This window comes from Trachymyrmex cornetzi, unplaced genomic scaffold (assembly GCF_001594075.2).
Source record: "Trachymyrmex cornetzi isolate Tcor2-1 unplaced genomic scaffold, Tcor1.1 scaffold83, whole genome shotgun sequence".
NCBI lineage: Eukaryota > Metazoa > Arthropoda > Insecta > Hymenoptera > Formicidae > Trachymyrmex > Trachymyrmex cornetzi.
Window position 1 is genome coordinate 3,048,555 of NW_017300169.1, and position 21,594 is coordinate 3,070,148.

General features: G+C 36.9%; 3 protein-coding genes across 5 annotated transcripts in view; 1 reads left to right on the top strand and 2 right to left on the bottom strand.

The window, feature by feature from the left end:
- LOC108768845 (uncharacterized) overlaps window positions 1–21,594 on the top strand; it is a 94,203-nt gene that overhangs the window by 1,754 nt on the left and 70,855 nt on the right. The window lies entirely within an intron of this gene.
- LOC108768843 (breast cancer anti-estrogen resistance protein 3) lies at window positions 935–12,604 on the bottom strand. 3 transcript variants are annotated; one of them, XM_018519480.1, is made up of 8 exons: window positions 9,531–10,088; window positions 8,281–8,503; window positions 5,341–5,455; window positions 3,908–4,147; window positions 2,446–3,598; window positions 1,941–2,243; window positions 1,331–1,711; window positions 935–1,260 (listed from the first exon to the last, which is right to left on the bottom strand). In XM_018519480.1, exons 1-7 carry the CDS (start codon window positions 9,574–9,576, stop codon window positions 1,380–1,382), a joined length of 2,412 nt encoding a protein of 803 aa, XP_018374982.1. In that variant the 5' UTR covers window positions 9,577–10,088; the 3' UTR covers window positions 935–1,260; window positions 1,331–1,379. The 3 variants fall into 3 exon arrangements, with proteins under 3 accessions (XP_018374982.1, XP_018374983.1, XP_018374981.1); XM_018519481.1 differs by lacking the exon at window positions 9,531–10,088 and adding an exon at window positions 12,400–12,604 and having other exon boundaries at window positions 935–1,711; XM_018519479.1 differs by having other exon boundaries at window positions 935–1,711.
- The window catches only part of LOC108768846 (uncharacterized), a 10,418-nt gene continuing 7,608 nt past the window's right edge, over window positions 18,785–21,594 (bottom strand). Inside the window, exons 2-4 of the mRNA XM_018519484.1 lie at window positions 20,810–21,076; window positions 19,972–20,235; window positions 18,785–19,367 (exon numbers count right to left, since the gene is read on the bottom strand). Coding sequence (XP_018374986.1) covers window positions 19,245–19,367; window positions 19,972–20,235; window positions 20,810–21,019 — 597 coding nt within the window. The 5' untranslated portion in view covers window positions 21,020–21,076 and the 3' untranslated portion in view covers window positions 18,785–19,244. The remainder of the gene's footprint in view (window positions 19,368–19,971; window positions 20,236–20,809; window positions 21,077–21,594) is intronic.

Sequence of the window (21,594 nt, forward strand, 5' to 3'; positions counted from 1 at the left end):
CTGTCTCCCCTTACTACTCTCCCTTCCACCCCTCTCCAACAAATCCTTGAAATATTCCTCCCACTCCCTCATCCCTATTTCCTTATTTATCCCCTTCCCAAAACTTCCTTTATTCTTCCTTCCGTTTCCTTCATACTCTCGTTCCCTTCCCCTCCCACCGTACCTCCACCAACATTTCCTTAAATACAACCCTACCTTCCTATCAAAATTCACCAAAATTGAAGAACCTTTTAGATTTCCGTAACATTACCGTCCGCCATATTATTTCAACCATTTTAAATTTCCAAATTTAAAACACGGTTTCGGAACGAGCGTCCCCATAAACCCTCTAATATCAAATGCCACCATAAACGGTAAATCTTTTAGATTTCCGTAACATTTCCGACCGCCATTTTGTTCAGCCATTTTGAATTCTCAAATTTTGAACAAGATCGAAATGAACGACCCCAAAAACCCCCTAAAAACAAATTACACCATAATCGAAAAATCTTTAAAATTTCCATGACATCTCCATCCTCCATATTGGTTTAGCCATTTTGAATTTCCAAATTTTGAACACGAATTCGAAACGAGCAACCCCAAAAACCTCATGATACCAAATTTCACCGAAATCGGAGAAACTTTAGGATTTTCATAACATTTCCGTCCGTCATAGTGATTCCGCCATTTTGAATTTCGAAATTTTTATCACGATTTCGGAACGAGCGATCCTTAAAACCCCCGAATACGAAGCCACATCGAAATCGGAGCACTCCAACACCCCTTTGAAAAGAGGCTTCAAAAAAACGTGACACTCCAATTTTAATATAGGGAATCAAAATTTTAATTTCAGTTAATAGATTCGTAAATATTGCAAATGTAATATTTTATAAAATAATCTGTTTGAGAGTATTAATGAAGGTATCTTGATGAAAATAAAAAATCACGAGAAATACTTTTTTAAATCCGTATATTAAGTATGAACAAATATGAACAACACTTACAACATAACATTATAAACTTACATTGTCAATTAAAGTTAAGTACAGTTGACGATACGTATGTAGGCTTCAATCAAGCCTCTCGATCAATTCTTTGGATGCTGTTGCTTACACGACTCAAAACAAGCATTAGGTTTAGGAAGAACATTCGATATTTCAGAGATATGCTCTACGATTCGGAATTATATGTAGTAGCAATAAGATGGCACTTTATTAATGCATAGGATGTTTTAATTTCTTGTGGTATCGTGTTAGCCGACGCATTCGAAGCTATAAAAATCTAAAAAAAATCCGTAACGGTGATATTTCCCACATTTCAAGGAAGAAGATAAACTCTCATAAAGAATTACCTCTTCAGACTCTCTCTATTTAGATCTTTGAGATCCTTTGGTTTATTTTTTAAGCGGTCACTTCGCTCGCCGCACACTTGTCGTACATTGCGTCTAAGACTTGAATAAACTTCAAATGACGTTCTTCCGGAGCGACAGTAGCACCGCGGCTGCCCCATAAGAACTTGATGTGAAATTCAGTACGAAAGGCGTCCGATAGTAATTCATCATTCCTGCAACCTTCTAAGACGATTTCCGCATTTCTGCGAAAGAGCGGCAGACTACCGGCTAGCTTGCGAGCTGCCTCAAGATGCGACCAGACGATTGATAGACCGCAATCAGATGCCGAATTTTCCCATGGTGAAAGAATCGCTGCTGTAAGTCCGAAAGGTGCTACGGTACCTATAATAAATTTTGTTGAATGAAGAAATGATATAGTATTGAAAGAAAAAAAGAAAGTGAATTAACAATTAATAATAACGAAAAAGATACAAATAAATATATAGATATCTGTATTTAAAACAATTATGAGATGAGTATGCACAAGTGTGAAGCAAGATATCTTCTGTTTATTCACTGATTACTTATTTTGCAAATAATTTTATTGTATAATTATTTTTTATACGATTACCTAAAACATCTTCGGGACCACGTTCGCCAAGTAGCGCAATCGGTAGCAAATGTGGCAACGTTGTATTAGGCGCCTGCGGATTGGTACATTCGTTCATAGCCCGTAGAGTAGGTCTCAATTTCGCTTCGAAACTAAAAGCTTCGTCCGTATGTTTTTGTCGTAGCAAGTGCCATGTATTGGCCAGTCTCTGAATTTGCGGTAAGCATAGACCGAGCATTACGCCACAGAAGCCATAAAGATTGCCGAGCGCGGTTTTAGTGTCGATTGCTACTTTGATCCATTTGCTGATAGTAGCTGCTCTTTCTACGATATTAACAATCGTCATTTAGAAGCAAGAAAAATTAAGTGCTCTCTTTTTAATATTTATAACTTATATTTAACTTATTTTGTGTAAACTTAAAATTTATTTTTTCTTTCTTAATAACTTTTATAAATATTCATCATAGCTGAAAATTAATTAAAATAGACTAATTAAAATAAAATAAAACAAAATTTCAAAACTCACCTATAGCTGTAGCGCCAGCCAACACAGTTACCGCCACCACTAGTTTCAGGCATTCAGATCTCTCAATTAGGTCCATTCTAGCTTGTCTACCGTGAGGAAGGGTCGCCAGTTCGATACCGCTTAATCCACTTCTGTTTCCTGGTCCCGGTTGAAGTGCCACTTCAAGATCGAGCCTCGTGAGATGAGAGGCGAGCACTCTTGGTGCTGAATCCAATAACATTCCTGAGACTCCCCTCAGGGCTGTTGGATCCAAAGGTCTGTGTTCGCCGGCTGGTAATAGCAATGTCGTAAAACCCTCGATATCGAGCATAGTGGTGATTTCTAGAGACGGTGCGGCTACCACCAACTGTTCTTCTGCCGATAATTCGTATTCGCTGTTATTGTTACCATTGATACCGTCGTTACTAGTGTTATAATGACTACGTATCACCACGCCCTTGATTGGCACCGAAGAAGAGGGATTGCTGGCACCGCCAGAATTATTAGTCTCGAACTCGCTGTCTCCCGATCCGTTTCCGCTGTCGCTACCGGATGCTTGATAGCTTTGATGATGATGGTGGTGGTGATGATGATGGTGATGATGATGATACTGATGATTCGGCACGTAGGGCACTCTGGGAGGTTTAGGTGGGGCTGTGTTCAAGGTGTTTTGAAGATTCAAACTTGGTGACTGTTGCTGTTGCTGTTGCAACGCTGGATCCGATATCACCCGGGTGATCTTCTGACGACCCAACGACAGAGAACAAGAGGGCGGTTGGTTCTGAATTGGTGGTACTCGTGGTAAAGTACTGGATTGGATAGGTAATTGCAATCCTGTTTGTTGATTGCTGTCTCGAGCAACGTGCTGATCTGGAGCATGATGTTGAGCGGTTAAAGAATGGCTGCGCTGTTGTTTTCTGGGTAGGCGAGGTGGTGAACCAGTTGACAGAGAGGTGGAGGAAGGACTAGAACAGTGTTGATTACTCGTAGGCCCTGCAACGCATGTCAGTGGCACCGATCTGGGCTTTGGAGTAATGATTCGAGCTCCGCTAGCTTGGCTAATCGGGCGACCACTGCCAACGTAGAAGGTTATCAGATCGGCGACCGTGTCGAAAGCTTCATCTTCAAACTGATACTGCGCCCTTTCGTAAACCGTATCGGGCTGAATTACGACCTATCAAGAAAAATTAGATTATTTTTAAATCTATGTAAAATTTAATTGTTTTTAAAGCATTTTAAATATTGAATAAATTATTTATGTTTATTTATTTAATGAAAAACAATCGAAAAAGGAAAAATTCCTAACATTTTTTATCAATTTATCCAACATGAATACGAGTGATGATATTCAAAGAAACTAAAGACACCATACTTATTTCTAATTTCTTTGTACAAGAAAAGTATGTTTCGCATAATCCAAAACAATTAGATTGCGATTAGGATTTTTAAATCAATCTTCTTCGATTTAATCATGGCAACTCACTCGATTGATGACAAAATGTAACGGTTGACCTTTCCATCGTACGGTTAGGACATAATTGCCGGGTTGGGATGCGCAATCGCGCACTAAAAAGTCACCTTCATTCGACACTTCCGCCTCCGCACCTTTTCGACCACCGCGCAACGTACTACCATGGTACCAGGCGTGCGATCGTAGATCTCGAGGATCGAGAAGTCGCAATTCTCTTTCCAAGAGTTTGCGAGTGGATTCCTCAGGTGGCTCCTTTAAAACCGATAAAAGGAGGAGTTTTTATATCACCTGAATTTCGTTAATTCTGATTTAATTTCGAAGCATTTATGCTGTGCTATATATTTCATTTTAAACGTGTACATTTCTTTTAAATAGAAAGGAATTGAGACATCGCAGATATGCAGTTTGAATTACACCGAACAAAAAATGCTCCATTAATATCAATCAAAAATTTGATTTTATCAATGAACTTCTCTCTAACACTGTATGAATGATGATTATTGTCGTAAATGATTTGAATATATTACGTCGGTACATTCTCACATCGTTAATTAATTATTTGGAATGAGAGAAGAGAGACAGCGAATGTTCCCCGTAAGACAATTGTAACAATCAATGCTAGAGACCGGAGTCTGCGGTCCAGCGAAGATTGGCTTAATAAGAGCAGCCTTGAGCTCCCCGTCACATTACCGTCGATCATCTGCGACTCGTCATCAACGCGTCAAATAGCTTGGTTATCATACAACTCATCATGGCTTGTACTTGAGTACATCGTTCTATTTAATTGCTTCCTATATATCGCATGACAAAAAAGGTGGCGATGCCGCTTCAACTTAAACCCATAATTATGTGTTTGATCGATTACGCGAATATGTGTGAGAGACCGATGGCATATAAAATATGACATATAAAATATTCCGGATAGTGCATTATGTATTTTTTATTATAATTTGATCAATTCAAAATTTGTATGAACAAAAATATAAATTTTTTAGTTATAAAAACAATCGATAATAGTGTGTTCTTTTTAAACTTCAAACTTCAAGAAAAAAAAACGAAGAAATTAAAATTTTCATTTCTCATCTAATTTTGAAGGTTTTACTTTAAAATACATGTAATTTCAAAATTAATTAAAAAATAATTTAATTCTAGAATGTAACGTTAATATTTTAATTAAGGGGAACATTAACATTTTAGGAATCGACTAATTTAGGAATTGACTTCGGATTTCAGAGAATCAGCGAAGGGTAGACACTGTACACGACATTCAGTGTACGATGTCGAATTAATTAAGTCTAGTCAAATCAGTGCACATATGAATATTCATGATTATACGAAGACAGATCCCAGTGAATTTGATTAATCCAATGTCACTCAATTTCTCCAAGCAATGAACAAAACTCAATCATCAATGACAAACAACTCGTATACGATCGAGTACTCACCATCAGTGGAGACAGGTTATTGCCGTTTTCGGGTGTCTTCGTTGGGGGTAATTCTCGTTCACTTGGAGGATAGATGCGATGATCCACCCTCGCGTCGCTGTCTTCCTCCGGCGTCCTGCGATCAGAACGAGACCTTCAGTCGTTCACATCTCTGCGCTTCATGCTCGACCTCCGGCGAGGTTCTCTCTCACAGATCTCGGTTCTCTCGTCCAGAAGAAGAGCTCCGTGCGGCTCTTTGGACGGGCGGATAGAGTTTGACCGCGACTCTCGAGTTCAGAGACTACGCGCGCGCACGCACGCACCCCACTGACCAGCGACTCAAGCAGGATCGTATTTTCACAGGGTATCGCGGGGGTACCATCGAGTGGTATTAATAGATCGTGAGGAAAGAGCGTAAGATAGGAGAGAAAGAGAGAGAAGGTTGGTTACGCGTGCCAAGGAAAATATTTTCTTCCCGTCGACTTCTTTGTTCGTCCGTACGCGTTGTCGGCGATTAACCAGCGGTTAAATCCGACGGAGCTGGCCTCGCGCGATGAGGGGCCATGCCGTCGCGGATAACGAGCGTGTAGGAAATAATGCTCAACATACATAGCCTGTTAACTCCATTAAATCATCATAGCACAACTTGAACGCGTAATTATTTTTTTTTTACATAAATTATAATACTTCGTAATTATTCAGTTTAGATTTTTTGTGCTTTAATTCGTTACATATAAGGGTAAATAAAAAAAGAGTGAAAGTCTGTCACATTTTACATTCGTCCGATGACACTGATCGCGATTACTATGCATCTTTGAACCCCTAAAATGATACACTACTGCGATGTTATCGCCCTCGTTCCTTTCCACCCGCTCTACACTCGCCCCTTCTTCTCGTTCGTCAAAGCTAGTGGTTTTGACAGACGATGGATATCGAAGTAGATGTGTGTCGACGATGGATGCTTCTCACGTTACGTACCTTCTTATACCGAAAAATGTAACGCAAGACAGAGTAAAAGTGCATTGCTTTTATCGCTTCCGACCGGGTTATTCCGTCGATACGAGGGTTATTGATCTCCTCGGACAAGGGGCTGCGTATATATATATATGAAGGGAGTCGACGACCAAGGTGCGCTTGCGTCATCCGGAAACGTTCGATAAGTGCCATCATCGAGATGTTCTGGGCTGATATTGTACTTGTTCGTATAAGAACATGACACTTAATTTAAAGTATAATGTTTCGTACCATTTTTATTTCCAATTTTGCCTTTGCAATTAAGAATTGGCGTCCAATCTTCCTGATAATATAATTTCATGTTGTATAAATTAGAATTAAATTTTTGTATTATTAGATGCAATGCAATAATATATGAGTAAGGTATAAATAAAAAATATATATCCATATACGAATACACACAGAAAAAAGACTATTCTTAAATCAACCATAATATATTCATATAGAAGCAAAAATATTATAATCTTGCTTCAAAGATATCAATCTTGATTTGATTCAATTTGTATTGATGCAAGTATTATTACTTTGCACTTAATTCAAGACTTGCTCAATTAAAAATCTTATATCAATACAAATTCAATCAAATCAAGATTGATATCTTTGAAGCAAGATTTTAATATTTTTGCTTATATATGAATATATTATGGTTGATTTAAGAATAGTCTTTTTTATGTGTATGATATGAAATGTAAATAATTAAATTATAAATAAGACCCATATATATAAATTAATTTGATATAAAACAAGTGTAATTAAAATAAGAAAAACAAAGAACGATTTTGCGTAGTCGGTCGTGAAAATTGCAATTTGGAGAAGAGGAGCTGCAAAATCATTTATCTAATCTTCCTGCGGGTTACAATGTCAGTGTCATATCTCGCATGTAAATGTAATATTCACGAGGATTACTGCCACTGCACGACTGCCGTGTATTTGTACCGGGATTTATCTCGAAAGTCGCTTGAAAAAAAAATGTAATCATGCATGTGTATCCCGTTCTCTGAACAATGTTGTTTCAAACTTTTTATACGGGAAAGAGGGATGTATTCCCGTATAAATCGCCGAGATTAATCACGAGAGAACGTTTCGAGAATGATTGATAGGTTTCTTTGATCCGTCAATCATCCCGTAACACTTGGAGCGACACACGCATTTTTCCCTCGGATAGGTCACGATACCCGAGGTCGTTTCTCGATGACAGGTGGTTCGGTTATAGTTTCCCGGTTTTATATTCATGTTACGGAATTCCCGCATTTGTTGGCCGGTCATATACGGGAACGGGGTACGTCATTCTGAAGGTAGAGATCGAGAGAAACCGGTTCGAGAGTCGCCAGACCCATTATATTCCTATACTGGTATCTCGATGTACTCTCAAAAGAGGCTAAGTCATATAAGCTATAACTTTGGATCTTCGACTTTAGCAAAAAGCCGTGTCCCTTGTACGGTACCTAATCCCTTATTCACCTTCATTTATTCGTGTTTCTCATTCTCGCAGCTTTCGTCTCGCATGTTTTATAACTCTTTAATCCTTTTACATGGAGATCCAAACAGATAAAAAAGTAAGCAAAATTTAATAATCCAGAATGTAATTATACACAGAAAGAACGACTTTGCTGAAGTATCTAAAAATTTAGCTAGATACAGGTCTGAAAATAATTTTGTTGAATTATTAAAATAATTATATAGGACTTTCGATTGCTAGGATATCAAAACTTTTTGCAGCATTGCTTAAGTTTCTTATACTATTTTAATGGATATCACCAAAATTATTTTCAGATCTGTATCTATCTACTTTAATGAAATCATTCTTGTATAAGTTTTAAAAAATTAAAATTTACTGTAATTTTCTGATGTTGATCGCGTCATTTCCTTGATATCTTCGCTATTTTAGATACTTTCAGTATATATGGGTCGTAAGTATGTACAATATTTAAAACATTTTATACGAACCTTGAATTATCCTCGACGAGATTTTCAGGTGACGGCGGAGTTACGATCAAGCACGGTTCTTTCTGAATGATTACTTCCGGCTGCAGGTGTATCGTGTGTCTCTTCTGCCGAAGATCCTTACACGAGTCCGATGAAGCAAGACCATTCCGTTTGCGCCGTCGGCTGTTGGTACCTAGGTTCTGCAGAGTACCCATAGATGGGAATCGAAAGCTCCATGCTATGCCTGAATGTGCCGTAAAGAAATTTACGTGTGAAAGTGTTATCGTTTCTCTCGAATTTAATCGACAGACGTATACAATGTAAGCGTAGGTGTGAAATAGTGTGTGACAAAATTTAGAACTGCAATAAATTTACGAATGAATAATGAAGCACGATTTATCGGATACTAATGGCACCGATAAATACGCTTAATGCTGATTACTATCCAATGCTTTCCAATTGCAATATCCTGACATACTTTTGCGCATACAGCGACACAAGTTGCGTTCCAATTGCCATAATCGTCGATACAATATTACACATCTGTATTTAGTTTAAGAGTTATAAGTAGACTGAGGAACTTTATGCAAAATACTTAACTGAATATTAACTATCGGACAGTTTTAGCAGTCAATCATTGTTCGTTAAAGAGTTATTAAAAGGATTCCGCAGTCTAGTTATAAGAGTCAGCTCGTGTTTCTTAGTGACAATTAAATAATTACTAACGCGGGGGCTATAAACAAAAGAAAAAAAAACACGGGAGAGATGGAACATTCTCTCTTCAGTTTCCATCACTATCGCGGATTCAAAAGTACCAAGGCATGATATTGAACAATAAACTTAATTGTATCCGCGAAACTGTGCACGGTACACATTATTGCACATTTAGTTCCAATTGAGTCGTGCACAGTGTCGTGTTACGTATGTGTCAATATGTGTTAAACAATTGGAAAGCACTCATATTATTAGAAGGAAGCAATTCCAAAGCGACTTAGAACGAGGTGCATATTTGCTTGCAATATATATTTTTGTTTAATTTCTTTTGTGTTAATTGGTATGTCTCATTTCACTTATTGTGATCTTCGTCTCAAGACTGATAGCGTTTTGATTTACGATCGCTGTGCATATAATTCAGTATGTACAAATCGTATCCAATGTAATTTTATAGATAAAACGTTTCGCGACTGACATTTCCATTCGCGCACTACTATAAATCTTTGGCTGACGTGACACGTAAAAATGAAGATTGCTGTGTTCCGGTGTGCACTCACATATACTTGCGCCGTCTCCTAACTTTGTGGAATCCATAAATTCCATTCTGTTGATCGTGTTCACATCGCGTTGTACGATTTCGCACGACGGTGGATGATGATCGCGATCGCAATTTCATTGAGCTCGCATTATAAGACGTGCGCACGTAAACGATTCACGTAGAACTCGAATGCACCGCGAGTGTAGCCGGTCTCTCGATGCAGCGGCTTGCACGCGTTTGAAAAAGCGGAGTAGAGGAATGCAGGTTTGTAAAGTCGTTCGCCTCTCTCTTTCTCCCGTACTCGCTAAACCCAGCTTCTCTATCTCTTTCTCACCTTTGCACTCGCTGCGTCTACCTGCTTGTTCCCACTCTGTCTGTCTATATATATAGGTATAATATATATATAGTTTTTCTGCCTACTTCTTGTTCGTATCCCTCGCGAACATAATACCTGCCGATGGTGATAATGTCCCTGTTTACCGGAGATATCGATGCAATGCTTAGAGAGAGGCGCCATCGATCGCAAAAGTGAGAAACGATCCAAGCATAGTTTCTGTCACCGCTAAGTTATTAATTTTCGTACAATTATAAAATTACTACAATAATAATGATTTTAAGACCATATGATTTTTAATCTAATTTTTCATCACAAGTTTTCGACGACAATGCTGCACGGACGAGAGAGATAAAAATAACTTAAAAAACAGAAATAATGGGAATAGAATTTATCAGTAGTGAAATGTCTAGTTATATATGTATGCACTTATGAAAGATCGCTTCATAATTTAATAAAAAAATAAAACTTTGAAATCTTGCAGACCATACTGTACTTCAATCATGCACGGTAGCGCAGACGGTTGTAGAGATAAACCAAGTTAAATATTTTACCGCTTGATGCAGAGCCCGCTTGATAACGTTCACAATCTGTTCGTCTCTTTACCTCTCACATTTATAGCTTGCTTGGATGGAAATTATTCCACTGAGAAAATCAGATCTTTTTGGGAAAATAACTGTGATAATAAAGTTTATTTTATTTTGGAGTAACTCTGATTTTGGAGTAACTTTTCAAAATTTTAAAACTATTCAAAGTTAAGATTTAAGCTAATTTTTATAATTTCAATTAATTTATCCGTTTCTTAAAATATTAAATATGTCAACAACTTTTAAGTAGTGAGAAAAATAATTGCCTTTTGAAAATAAATAAATATATAAATATTATATGTTTAATTTTCAATAAATTATGGATTATCACAGATTGGTAATTTGACGATTAGTGTAAAAATATTTAATGTTAAAAACTAGAAAATGAAAAATAATGTTTTCGTTCAACAGTTAACTCCAGTAAAGAGTAAAGAATGTCATTGAACGTGAGAATACCATGCGTATGTTTCTAAATGTCAACGTTTACTTTCATCAAACAGTACCTTTACCTGAATGTAACCTGCGCCCAAAAGGTCTCCGTTTCCTTTGTCGTCGTATAATTACACGCGTGTACTTCGCAAGAGGAATTTCAATCGAGTCGTATTCGAAGAGAAAGACAATCAAAATGAGCCGTTTGTCGAGACTTTCAGCACTGCGGGAAATGCGCGTTCTCTTTCACGATTTTCAAAATAATGATAGGGATAGAATGCGATTTATGTAATGTGGCGTAAATTACACACATCGTGTTCGAACAGAGCGAAAAGTTCTACTTTCACCACGGTCTTACGACATCATGCACGCGAATATGATGTGTGATCAGTCATATATGTTTATTGTATGTGGATTTCAGTGCACAAGTTATTGAAAACAATTACCTAATTTTTTTCTTTAATCTCTTTTTTAAAATTTTATCCGTCCGACTGGAAAACGTTCATAACACGATCAATCAGTCTTCCTGATAGATATCAGATTCTATTCGGATTAGTTTTGAGCTTCGATTCAGGATGATAATTCAATCCACTTCAATTTGGAATCGTGAAAACAGGTCAATGATTATTTAAAGTACAGCTGATTGTGTGTGTGTGTATACACATACAGGGTGATTTATTTGAACCTTAGCAGGCAAATATTTCGAAAATATGCAATTTTACGAAAAAAACATTCTAAATAAACATTGTGTGATATAGAGAAGGACTTCTCGTTCTAGACTTTTATTCGAAACGGTTTTTGTAAAATTGCATGTTTTCAAAATAATTTCGTTGAGATTAAAGTGAATCACCCTGTATAATCATTTGCAATTCATATCCAGCTATTGCGGAAGGAGCATAATCACTTAAACAGTAATTATGTAATCACGCTGGCTTTTATGTGGTCACACGTGTCGAATCATCGGCGGTGACCGATATTTCTTTCGAGCTCGTCACTGCTTGTGGGATTTACGTAACATTTACGCTTTATGAACGTGGTTTTCCTCGACAATTGTAACGTTATACGAATGCGGGGTCCGGGTAACGAGGGGATTATAAGCGGAGCGCACACGTGTCTCTGCAACGCGATCCGCGGGCATGCCGATAAGTGCACTATCGCCTTTCTCTTGCCAGTGGATACATGAGCACACATGAAACTCGACAGCATATGAACACGACACATTAAATAATTTTCTCTCATCAATGATTTATCAAAAATGATTTATTAAAAATAATTCAGTGATACGCGGTCAACACTTGCAAGAATATTGTTGAAATTTGAATAGCCGCTTTCCTCGTCTAGCTTGTACAAATACGCACCTCGTTATGTACACAAGCAAGAATCTCGGCGCGATATCGTAGGTTCACCGCCCGTTGATATTTCTTATTATCGAAAGGGCGGCGAACTCGAATTCGAACTTGAAGAAATGAACGACGAGTACGCAAATGGGAGACCACATGGTACTACGTGGCGAGTGGTATAGGAAAATTCGCACTGACTTTGGCTTCTTCGCGACTTCAGTTTGCTGGCGGTCTTTCCCATTTTCCCGCCAGTCGCATGCCAGCGGCTGCCCGTGCGCACCGCAGGAATTCCCGCCGGTAAATTCAATCGAGGGTGCACTGCGGGAAGCGAAACGATTCAGTTGGCGCGGCACTGACACGACACAATTGCAGCACCCTGCGACGCTGTCTGACCGTAGCATAATGCGATACTGAGCTAACTGAGCACAAACACACTAGAAAGAAGGGACCAGACCAACCGACCGACAGATACGCAAGCGGTGTTAGCAGGAGAAGGAGAACGACAGCGTGAGGAGAGACGCGGAGTGCGGGGGAGACTGATAGAATGAGAGAGAGAGAGAGAGAGAGAGAGAGAGAGAGAGAGAGAGAGGAACAGAAAGACAGAAAGAAAACAGAGAGAGAAAGATGGAAAGACAGAAAGATAGAAAAAGAGAGACAGATAGGCGGAGAGAGATATGATATAACTGGCTTAAGAAAGAGAGAGAGTTATGTGGCAGAGAAGGAGGAAACTAAAGCAAATGGCAGAGACAACTGCCGTTTAACAAACGATACTGTCGCCAGACGTATAATGCATAATGGCCTTCGACTGATGCTCGAGCCTTTACATTCTTGAATGTTCTGATCACAGTTGAACAACGCTATAAAGTTCTTCGATTTTTTAAAATATGGATTTGCCACACTACGTTTAAAATTTGAAGTAATTTTCAAATAAACCGCGTCGAATGATTTTGCAAAGAACAATATTAAATCCACGACATATATTTTATTCTTTTAATTAATTAAGTTCAAACGAACGATTGCTTCTTGGAATCTCGTTATTGCCAAATTTGATAAATAAAACACATTTATTCACATTTGAGAGTATTTATTGATATTTCATATTTTCCGGAAAACATTGTTCATTATTTAAATATTAATGAGAACCATTTGTTTAGAACCTTAAATGTAAAATAGAGATGTACAATAGAGATATAAAATAGATGTAAGGAAAGAACATCCCTAAGACTTTCTACGGGACGCTTTTATTGTTAGTAGACAACCATAAAAATGAACCTGAGTTTACAAGAAAGTGAGAATAAAGAATTCCAATGACCGTAGAGGAAAAAAAAGGGGGGAGAGAGAGAGAGATAGAGAGAGAGAAATACGTGCGCAAGTGCTCGACACGCGGATGCAAGGCAACGTGATTCTTTCCGAGGAATCAACTGCATGGTTGTGATGTCATCGGAAACCCGGACTCGTTCCAGCTAAATGTGACTCTTCACATTAATCTGAAGTTTTTTTTTTGCGCCATATCAGCAGGTTTCACAAGGAAATGCAATAGACGATGAATTATGGCCTACAAACCACCTGTTGGACATTTCAATTCCCGGACATGCGTGTCGATCTCGCTGAACTCACGTCACTTTGCTTGACGTCACGTTCTTCATTCGTGAAGTTTATAAATAGAGAATGATGATAGAGTCGATTGAACGCAAAATGGAAAGCTCAATGCGTGCGTTATCCTGCGTTAATCGATATCAGAGATTATATTTTACTACATTTATGTATTATAAGTAACGATTGCATTTATAATTTAAACAAATTCTCTCAAAATGTAAAATATTTTCATACTCCTGGATTTCAAGCCCCGAACATACATAGCGGCAAAGAATTGCTCATCGACAGGCGATAGCGCTTCCAATTATCGCAATAAGAAGATTAATCTTCTCTCTGTGTACAAATATTTTAAGAAACATTCCTAAGAAAACTTTGGAAATTTTCCATTCGGCAACTTTTAATTTAGATTTTTATTAGCGTGAGATGTGTTTGCATCGCTGTACACAGAGAGAAAATTGATTAATACGCTAGAAATAACGCAATAAGACATCGCTTACCGTTTAGGCCTTGTTTATTGGTGCTCTTTGTTAGAATACATCGATTTTACATTCAATATTTTCTATACAACAATTTCTGCCGTATTACACACTTCCTCTATACACATCATACATACACAGAATAGTTATTTTGTATTGACACACGTCGACTAGATCTTATAACGTCGTTTTACTTAGGCTGCAAAGCACTGATTTAATGCGAGAAACAGTTCCAATTCGCGACGTATTTCGCTGAATGAGAAATACGTTTCCTGTACAAATTACATATTCGTTACAAACCAATTGACATTTCGTCTCCTCCGTCTATTTTTTCCGACTGTTTCTGGAGATCTGTTCGAAAAATATGTACTAATTGACGGATCTATTCTAACGTACGACGTCGATTGTTGACATATTTTCCTGCAGGCTAACTGTATTCCGATTTGTCGTAACTGAATCTAATTGTCAGTACGAATTTATAGAGTTCATGGTCCGATACGCAAAGAATTGCGCTTTTCTCCAACTAGACTCATATCGATTTATGAGCAATGTCTATCGCAATGCAGTGGTTGAATATCGGCGATTACATAAATATTTGTCTTAGGTAGATTTGCTGTCTGACACTTCGAAATATTTGCAGACAGATGAAGTACTGAGAATTATACAAAGGTGTTAGCGACTCTTAACTGATCATGCGTCTTAGCATCGCCAAAATATTTTATGTTACAATTATGAGAAAAAAACTGATATAAATAACTCACTTGCAAAAGTTCTTGTTGAATAAAAATAAACTCTACAGTAATTATTAGACTAAATCCGTAAAAATGAAATCCGAACAATTTATTTACATTTTTTCATATTTCGTCATTTTAAGTACTTTAAATAATTAACAACGCTTTTTCAATTATCATGCCTTTAAAGTATATGTATAAAATAGAAACGATGACTGTCAAAATTAAAAGAATAATTGAGTGACTCGTCCATGCAACTAATATATTTTACTCGACAATGAACGAGTAACTTTGTAATAATAAGGCTAATCGGAAGCACCGATTGTAACGCTAAGCAGTCACGTCGCTGTCCTTTATCGCGATCTAATCAATTCATTAATATTTCTCTTGTATATCCCAGAGATCGTACATATATTCTTCATTTATTATTTTCTAATTTGCCTCTGTCTCAAACATACACACACAGACACACAAGAGATACATATACTATACTATAAACAAACAGACGAACGATGTGCAATATATGTATACGAATGTCCGGTGACACTCGCATTTCAACTTTTCAAATGAAGAAATGGATCATTAGAAAATTATTCACGTAAACATCGCGTAAATTTGATTTTTGTTCCTAAGACGAGCATATTTTCGAAATACACATAACGAATTATATCGACAGGAGAAATTAATTTAACAACAGAAGGATGATTTATATTAGAAGAGAATCAAAATTCACAGCTGTAAAATGTGCGATTACTTGGAATTAAGAGGAAAGATAGAAAAAAGAAAAGAGCCCCGCTATGTTGAAATCGAGTACCAAACAATTATTAAGATTCAACTATATGTGGGGCGAGTAACATCTCAACGATAAACAACAGGATAATAGTATTCATTTTCTGAGATAAGTAAGAAAGAAAATTTAAGTAAATAGAAGAAGAAAAATCAAAGATAATCACGGATTAAAATGTAATTTAAATAGAAAGAATAGGATACTACATTTTATTAGGAAACATATAAAAAAGAATATAATAAAAATAAAACATTTAAATTTAGCAAAAAACATATAAAAATAAAATATAAGAAAAATAAAAAACTGAAATTTAACAAAACATATTAAAAATAAAAGACATATATATGTATATATACATTATACATATACATATGTGATATAATAAAGCATTAATTTTTTATTTAAATACTTTTACAGGATTTTTTAGACTCAATATTTCTTGATTTAGTTCATAACTGACTTATTTTATCTAAAATTGATTGTAAAGAATAAATAATCATAATCTGTACAACATTCCTGAATAACTAAGGATTTGTAGCGTTTTATTATTTTGTTAAGTCGCGAAACTTAAAAGATAACAGGATCTCTTTAGAAGACTTCGCATGGTTTTAAGGTTGGATACGAAGTACGAGTACAAGTATTTTGGGGACATTCTGTATAAAAGGAAGTACGGCAATATCGTGTAGTCTGCATATAGTTGTCTCCCTTCCGCGCTGTGAGATATAAAAGAAATTATTCTCGTAAAAACAAGTGTAGGCAGGTACTGTGTGTTATGTTTCGCTGGAATTCTTTTCGAATCACTGTCTCACTACTTTGCCCTCCAAGGGTCCATGATTAACGTCGTCGAGCTCGCGAATTCGACGATTTCATCTAAAATACTTTCATGTGTTTTCATGAGTTTTCGATTTTTTCGAACGTATCTTCACGAAAAATCACTACGCTTAATATATGTTAGTTATTTAACTACTTTTCTCCCCGATAGAAAACTGGAGGTCTTTGCACTTCCCAACACTCGTTCCTTTTAAAAGAACTTTACGAAGGATTGGAGTCCTTTCGGCGCGAGTATATTATTCATTAGTTCCTTTTGACACGCGTAAACAATATGGAAAACACCTGTTTTATCTGATTGTGATCTACATTCGACAATAAGTCTGGATAAATCGGCGTATTCGCGTAGTATAATTTAGAATCTTGATATGTATACGACACAGTATACGTAATACCAAAAACGTCTTATAATGAAATTACAAAGTTCAAAGTGTACAGGCTCGAAAGATTCAACGCTGGACAAATAATTTCGCGCGTTGAAAAACGGCATTGGAAATAGGCCAATTGTTATAAAAATCGTATATTCGATTTTCCTTCAATATAGATCTAACGCGACATGAAACTGTAATTCATACAACTGTCAATGTAATTACTGTTGTACAACTGTCAATGTAATTGTTGTTATGCTGGATACAACGAGGATAATGGAAAATACACGTACGTATTTTGAATGCCTAAGCCGGTTTAAAAGAATTTCGACGTAAGACGATTTTTATCGTTCGAATTTTTACGGGAGAATATGTGAAGCCCACGTCTCATCCAATAATGGAATAACTGATTTTCTGCGCTCATATATGAGGATCTTATTAGATTTTTTTATGCTCTTGTATGGATTTTCTTTCTTTATAATATGTTAAGCACATGCCACTATATGAGAGAGAGAGAGAGAGAGAGAGAGAGAGAGAGAGTAATAAAGTTTAACCTTCCGGAACAGATGATAAATCTATTGAATTCACTCAATTATAAATCTCTTTGTCAAACAATTCAATTTTCTGTATGTTACATCTATACGGATTATTCTTATTAAAATATCTTTAAAAAATATAAGAATGTATAATAATAGTTGGCAATGAGAGTACAGCTCAGTAAGCAATGTGTAAATTATAAGTTATGTATTATATTTAAAATAATATTTAATTAGAGAACGTTCGGACGTTTCGGCTCTGGTTTGAGTCATCCTCAGCGATGTTATGTAATATGTGTAGTATACGATAATCTCATGTTTTCCGGACAAATATTGAAGAGAGTTTCAAGGCTGGGTGGTTATGAAAGTCCCAAAGATGTGAGGGCGAAAACGAAACTTTGAAAATGACAGCCAACTTTGAAAAACAGCCAAGCATGCGTACAACAGTGACGCTATCAATAAATTAATGTATAAAAATTCAAAATAAAGTTAAGAATTTAAACGATTGAATTTGTAGCAGTGTAAACGATATATTTAGTATTCATTTTTTTATATGAGTTATGTTATTTTGGGTTCTTAATTAGTGCCTTTTAATTAACATTGCCTTTAAATTAAATGAGTCTCACAAATTTAGCGTTAGTAACTATGTTACAGATTTTGTCAGCTCCGGAAGGTTAAATATTATCCTATTTACTTTTTTATTTTTTAAAACTCAAGAGGGAAATTTCGATATATTGTAGAAATTAATGAGAAAATTTTGTAATAAATTAATTATAATTTAAAAAATAATAATTAAATATCGAATTAAGGCGCTTCATCTGTTTCTTCATGTCTTTTGAACTCTGCTACTCTGTCGTAAAACTCCAACTGGAACGAGTGCAATGCAATTGACAGTTATAAAGCGCACATCGATGGCTCTCTACGTTTAATCTTGAAGCACCATTCTTAACAAACCTTTAAGTCACGATAAAGATAAACGACTCGCGTCGCAATGTTACCATAAAGTGGCCTTGCACGTTGCGCTAGTTGATACGGCTCTTTGCAACGCAGTATGACACATATTACATTGAATGCTGAAAAAATAAGTCTGTAAAAAAGATGAGGATACATTTGAATGTTAGGCCATATTTAAACAATTTAAATATATGGCAATAGAAAATTTCCAGTGTTCTTTAGATTCTTAAAAGAGTTTTTCAAAAGCGTAAAAAGATGTTGAAAACCTTTTATTGGAAGATGATATTCAAATTGTTCAAAATTGTGTACTGTTCAAATGTATCTCCTTCTATTTTATTTTATGTCCGATGAACAGCTCTTATGCAAAGAAGAAGCGAGAATTTTCCTTTTGTTTCCTTTTCGTATAAGAGCAGCGCAAGTATACATTGGTTGTCTTTGATGTGCTCTTGTGTATACAGACTTAGTAGTCTAATCTCAAAATAATTTATCTCGCATCTTTGTATGCCGTAAAGCGTACGATGCCCTTATATTTCATCGCGCGCATGAGTAGCTTCTCTTTCTTTCTCTTACGTTGAAATACACGCAGATGTCTCACCCGTGACATTGCGTATCTTGTACAGAATATAAATGCATGAAGCTCCCTCGTCGTTCTTTAGGCGCTGATTCCCGTTTTGTGCGTGTAATCAGGTAGACGTCTTTCTACATATGTAGTCAGGTAGACATCTTTCCCGTCGAGGGAAGAAGCGAAACCGGAAGGATGCGGTGATTTAAAGAAGGGCGCAGGCGGTGCCATGCATCACCTCGGAGATGAACATCGGCGTACCGGCGCTAAGGCCGCCATCGCCCTTTGCTTGCTCGTCCTTTTCATAGTCGCAGTCGAAGTAATGGCTCTGCGACAGAACGCGTTTTCTAATGACGTGATACAGCTTGCACTATTCCGAATTTCAAATATGAAAATCGCGAGTCAACAAAATTATTTCTATTTCGATCAATCATTCTAATTTCAATTTCTCTCTCTTTCTTTGTCAGTTTGAAAACAAAAAATTTGCAACGTTTATATATTTTAGTATCGATACAATCACAGACTTTGAAAGGCTTTCTTTCACTTAGTGATATCAGTCTATCTTTCTTGGCATTCAATAAGTAACAAAGTTAGAACGACACTTGTGTCGACTTTGTCAACAAATGAGAAGTATTCTAGACTTCACTTCAATTATTTTGCATGTGATAGAAAGAGACAAAAATGAGAAGCCCTTGACTATGTCCACCTATTCGTATGTGTATACGTATGATATTAGATATGTATGAATAGGTGGACACAGAAATGGTAGCCTATTATTTGGTATCAAACGTAGTGACAAAATGATCAGTTTTGCAATGTAAGATTTAATCTCGGTCCAATTTACTTTTTTCTTTTTTTAATTCTAAGAATTTTCGAGACTTGAATCTATCTAAACTTTATCTCGAATAATAAGAAAGACTTTACAAATATACCTGGCAATCCAAACATCTGCAATGATCACTCATTTTGCAAGTTATGCCCCACTGCTTTGCCATCGCCTTGTAGAATTCTTTGCTCGATTTATGAAGTATTTTCTTGGCTGCTTTTTTGTCCCCACCTCTTGGACCGCCACTGCCATCGTCACCTCCATCACCGTCTTCAGCGTCCTCCGTATTTTTTTCGTTACTGGGAACCTGCTTTTCCATATTTCCCTCCTTTGCTTCTCGTAGTGCAATGGCCGATGATTCCATTCGTGTCTAAATAATAATATTTTTATGATTGAGAAAAATGGGAAAGTGATAGAATAAGGGCAAAAAATATTGAACTTCGGGATGCCGAAATTCCGAATTTTTTATCAATAAGAAATTATGTGAAGCGATATATTTTTACGCGAATGTGAAATGCTTTGATAGAATACAGCCTGTGACAAGTGATCGCTACTGGCAATAGCTGTACGTGTGACGCGACTATTTGTTACAATGCGATGTACGGACAACGTGGCGCGAATTATCACACAGCGGATCACAGGTAACTACACAGTCCACGTGTTTGTCGTTAATCCCGCGCGTTACATTTTCCATCAGTGAACTGTCATGGATATCGACCTCGCTTCGGGCCGCATGTTTCGTATTCCGCGATATACCCCAGGTAGAATTATTCGAACGTATTGCTACGCGCATAATCCTTGAAACTGAACTCTGATCGCGTAAACAGTTCTCGATTGACGCAATCGAGAATGTCGACTATATTGTTTTTTAGTCGTCCCATATGGTATATAATCCGTATCGAGAACGATCAATTAAATTTCCATCCGAGATATGGCGCACTCACCTCTTCGAGAACGTGTTCGTACGAGGGTGGAGGTGAGCTGGGAATTGTTTGCTCGTTTCTAACCGACAAACAATTCTTGTTCGTTTCCGTCTCGGGTGCATCCGCAAACTCGTCTGTACCTGACGGCAACGACTGATTAATTTGCCGCTGCTGTTCCTCGGATTCCACGCTGTTGCTGCGACTATCGCCGGAACTGCGCGATTTCAGCATCTTCGAGAAACGGAGCTTGAACGGCGCCAGCTTGACGAATTTCTTCGTTCTCGTGGCCTATGAAGAGGACGAGTTTTCATTTGCGAATTAATCGCGAGATGGGTTTTTCAAGAAGTCATTTTGCAAGAGTAACGAGCATATTCGAGAATTCGCGGATATAAAATGAAACGTTTGTTCTCTATTTCGAGCCAATTTTTTTACATAACAGTTGCATCACAAGCCTGGGTATTTACTATGAGAATTTATGTAAACACGTTGAAAAGAAAGAAGCGAGAGATATGTCAACTTCAATGAAAAAAAAAAAAGAATTTTGTAATAATTGACAAGAATAGAGGAACCGAATAGAAAAACAAAAAATATAAAAAATTGGAAATCAATACGCGCGCGGACCGAATGTAAAATGAAAGAGAAAAATGAAAACTTCGTTTTTGATTGATAACAACTTGAAATTTTTTAGTTTGAAATAGGTGACTCAGCTCGCGGAACGAGAACTTTACTCTATACCCGCGAGATCACGCAACTGCACCGGATGCATCTGTCGTTGACCTACTGACCGAGTTTGCGGATATTGGCGG

Coding starts and splice junctions, on each gene's coding strand:
- LOC108768843 (XM_018519480.1), bottom strand. CDS start 9,576: ATGGAATTTATGGATTCCACAAAGTTAGGAGACGGCGCAAGTATAT. Junction 5,456..8,280: donor CTCGTCGAGGATAATTCAAG/GTTCGTATAAAA, acceptor TTCTGATCGCAG/GACGCCGGAGGAAGACAGCG. Junction 3,599..3,907: donor TACATTTTGTCATCAATCGA/GTGAGTTGCCAT, acceptor TTTTCTTGATAG/GTCGTAATTCAGCCCGATAC.